The 4,166-nt window shown below is 36.7% G+C and overlaps 1 protein-coding gene across 2 annotated transcripts in view; it reads right to left on the reverse strand.

The window, feature by feature from the left end:
- Positions 1-1,843: 1,843 nt before the first annotated feature.
- Positions 1,844-4,166, reverse strand: part of SCRG1 (stimulator of chondrogenesis 1) — a 15,762-nt gene continuing 13,439 nt past the window's right edge. For both annotated transcript variants that reach the window (XM_017847612.1, XM_017847613.1), the window contains exon 3: positions 1,844-2,077. In XM_017847612.1, coding sequence (XP_017703101.1) covers positions 2,023-2,077 — 55 coding nt within the window. In that variant the 3' untranslated portion in view covers positions 1,844-2,022. The remainder of the gene's footprint in view (positions 2,078-4,166) is intronic.

Genomic DNA, 4,166 nt, shown 5'->3' on the forward strand with positions numbered 1-4,166 from the left:
ACGGGGTTTCACCATGATAGCCAGGATGGTCTCGATCTCCTGTCCTCGTGATCCACCCGCCTCGGCCTCCCAAAGTGCTGGGATTACAGGCATGAGCTACCGCACCCGGCTGTGTTTATATACACTTTGACACTGAATTGTGACTACCTCAAAATTTTTTGGTCCAGCCCAGTGACACTTATTTAACATAGATTAGATACCAGACACTGTTCTGGGTTTGGTCTTCCAGCCCAGTAACACTATTAAACAGATTAGATTTCAGATAGTGTTCTGGGTGTGGTCTTCAGAAACAGATCAGGGACTTCCAAGGATGTATTTTAATGACATAATGTCACTTTTATTCACAAAATTATATCTCCCAGATTGCCTGTGTGGTATAGTGTTTCTCAAACTTTTCCGCACAATACTTTGTATGGTGCCCTATACTTCTCTGTAGCAGGCTTCATATTTATAAATAATTATTTGTTTATAACAATCACACCTTTGTTAGAGCACAAGTTCCAAGAGGATAAGTCCATTTTATTCATTACTATATCCCAGATTTTAATAATGTCTGGCACTTAGCAGGCATTGAATACATTTTTATAACATGAAAGACTTTCTGACATTACCTCTGATGGCCAATATGAGTCACATACCTCTTAAGATATGGGGCCATAATCCAAAGCTGTCTCCTCTAACAATCACAAAATACCTTTGAATTTGCCAGTTTTATTTACTTTTAAAATTTATGAGACTTTTAAATTCTCATCCATTATGTTTCTTTTAATGTGTGTTTTGTTATTCTCAAGCAAAAATGGATACTTTAGGAAATGTATCATGGTTTTAAGGATACATCTGTGTGTGACATATGGGCTTTGGAATTGGAACTCTTGAAAATCTGCCTTGATTTTTAGCAAATATCTTAAACTTGAGTTAGCAGCTGAAAAATGGGGCTGAGAATTACCTTAAAAGCTTTTGTTGTCATTTTTTAAGAGAGTAAAATGAAATGTGCTTAAAGTTCTTGGTTTTTGTTTATTTGTTTGTTTGAGACAGAGTCTCACTCTGTGGTTCCATGGTGGAGTTCAGTGGCATCATCTTAGCTCACTGCAGCCTTGAATTTCTGGGCTCGAGTGATCCTCCCACCTCAGCCTCCCAAATAGCTGGGACTACAGGTGCATGCCGCCATGCTCGGCTAATTTTTAAATTTTTTTGTAAAGACAGGATCTCATTATGTTGCCCAGGCTGGTCTCAAACTCCTGGGCTCAAGTGATCTTCCCACCTTGGCCTCCCAAAATGCCAGGATTACAGGCATTAGCCACCAGTCCCAGCCTGAAATGTACTTAAAATTATTAGCATACATAATATTCACTCAAACATTGTTTGCTTTTTCCTTTCCCTCCCTTTTCCTTTTTTTTTTTTTTTTTTTTAATTGAGACAGGGTCTTGCTCTGGGTCACCCAGGCTAGAGTGCAGTAGCGCAATCATAGCTCACTGCAGACTCGAACTCCTAAATTCAAATGACCCTCTTGAGTAACTAGAACTACAGGTGTGGGCACCCACAACCTGCTAATTTTAAATATTTTGGAAAGAGGGGGTCTCGCTGTATTGCCCAGGCTGGTCTCTTTTTCCTTCTTACTAGAAAATTTCTACCTCCCTTCCAAGAATCTCAACTTATACTTGGTTCTTTCAATGCATGGTTAGTAACTGTCAGCTAAGGACTGAAAGTATTTTCTATCCTTGAGCCATGCCTATGGCTCTTCATCTGGGGGGCAGAACTCTTTAACTGAGTATAATGAACACCTCATAGATTACATTTCTAGACAAAATTTTTAACCAATGCCAACAATGTCCACAGAGAAAAATTAGACTGCATTAACTTTTATTATTACTTGTTTAACACAGATTTACTTGTTTTAGACAAGTAAGAATTTATAGAATCTATGCTTTATTGCACTATATAGAAACTAAAAATGCAGTTATACTGATGTAGTGCAGTTTGTGGGAAATCAGGGATGGTGTTCTCCAGAATACATGAAGATTCTCAGTGAATGTTGCAAGGAATCACGAAAGAGATCTTTGGTCCAAAGAAGACGTCTCTGAAAGAAAGTAGAGCATCAATTAAATTCACCTTAAGGCTAAGATATTAGTCAGTCTTTTCTAGGTTAAAAATAGACAGTGATTTCCAGGATTTCAGTTATGATTATTCTTTTTAGGTGACTAAAATGTAAAGAGATGTGTGGGAGGACTTGCCACAGAAGCAACAAAGACCAAGAAGGTTATTGATTTGTCTACTTTCCCCCCATTTGCCATTGATATCATGCTATCGTTTATCTATGAAGAAAAAGAAATATTAGGTAATTTCAAAACTTTATGGCCATGTATACAATTTCATGTCTCTTATATGGGGATAGGCCATGAAGTTTAAATCTGCAGTTAGGAAACAGAAGATTCAACATTTCTTGTTTATTAAATAAATTTCTAGGTTTTGTGGGGAAAGGAGAAATGTTACAAAGCTACTCAACTTTCCCTGGCTGAAAAGATCACATAAAGTAATATATAAAAATGCATGGAATAATACAAAATTATATACAGATGCAAGGTGATATTATAATTATGGCTTATTAGAAATATACTTAGTATTTCTCTTTGATTTTCCCAAAATCAAGTACATCCACACTGCTGTTCTCATCCATTAACAGAGATAATCACAAAATTATATCATAATATAAATGTAAGTCCATTTCAGTAAACTGTTTTCAAGTCATACAAAAAAAGCAAACATGGCATTTTAATATTATTTGGCATTTCATTTATGTAGTACAGGAAAAATTGTCACTTCATGAGATTAATTAATTCAAGTTCTTGGCATCATTGTTTAGTGCAGTGATTCTTAAACTTTGCTATGCATTAGAATCACCTGGCAGGTTTGTTAAAGCATAATTGCTGGGTCCCAGCCCGGTGCGGTGGCTCACACCTGTAATCCCAGCACTTTGAGAGGCTGAGGCTGGCGGATCACGAGGTCAGGAGATCGAGACCATCCTGACTAACACAGTGAAACCCCATCTCTACTGAAAAAATACAAAAAAAAAAAAAAATTATCTGGGCGTGGTGGCAGGTGCGTGTAGTCCCAGCTACTCGGGAGGCTGAGGCAGGAGAATGGCGTGAACCCGGGAGGCAGAGCTTGCAGTGAGCCGAGATCGAGCCACTGTACTCCAACCTGAGCAACAGAATGAGACTCCATCTCAAAAAATAATAATAATAATAATAATAATAATAATAATTGCTGGGTCCTACCTCCAGAGTTTCTGATTTAGTAGGTCTGGGGTGGAGTCCAAGGATGGATATGCAATTTTAAAAACTCAGGTGATGCTGAAGTTGCTGTTCTGGGAACCACACTTTGAGAACCAGCTGGCTTGGTAGATGAAAAATCTGTTCTGAATCAGAACACATGAGTTCTAATCTCAGTGTTGATATTAGCTAGTTATGTGGGATAGTACTGGTCATTTCAACTCTCTGCACCTTTCCTTGGTAAGATGGTTATATCTACCTTTTCTATTTCACAGATTTCTTAGAAGGATGAAAATATGATGACATCTGTTGAAAGTAATTTGAAAAAGCTAATTTCAGTATGAAATATCCAAGATCATGGGATTTGAAATATTCCTCAATAACCAGGGGGAAATGATTTTAAAATCAAGAACTAAAAATATTTATTAATTTGTCTACCTTCATTTTACACCTTTTTTTTTTTTTTTTTTTTTTTTTTTTTTTTTTTTTTTTTTTTTTTTTTGAGGTTAAGTCTTGCTTTGTCGCCCAGGCTGGAGTGTGATGGCATGATCTAGGCTCACTGCAACCTCCTCCTCCTGGGTTCAAGTGATTCTCCTGTCTCAGCCTACCAAGTAGCTGGGATTACAGGTGTGTGCCACCATGCCTGGCTAATTTTTTTTTGTATTTTTATAGAGATGGGGTTTCACCATGTATGCTTGTATTTTAAGTACAAAACGATAGTAGATAAATCAATAAATATTTATACTTAAAATATAAGTATAAAACAATGGTAGATAAATTGTCTTGAACTTCTATCTAGTTCATTTCTGGTTAACTTACACATAGAACTAGAAATTTATTTTTGACCATTACTAAACTTTTCTGTTCAGTGAATTGATCCATTCGTTGAGTTTTTGT

This window comes from Rhinopithecus bieti, unplaced genomic scaffold (assembly GCF_001698545.2).
Source record: "Rhinopithecus bieti isolate Rb0 unplaced genomic scaffold, ASM169854v2 scaffold_29254, whole genome shotgun sequence".
NCBI classification, from domain to species: Eukaryota; Metazoa; Chordata; class Mammalia; order Primates; family Cercopithecidae; genus Rhinopithecus; species Rhinopithecus bieti.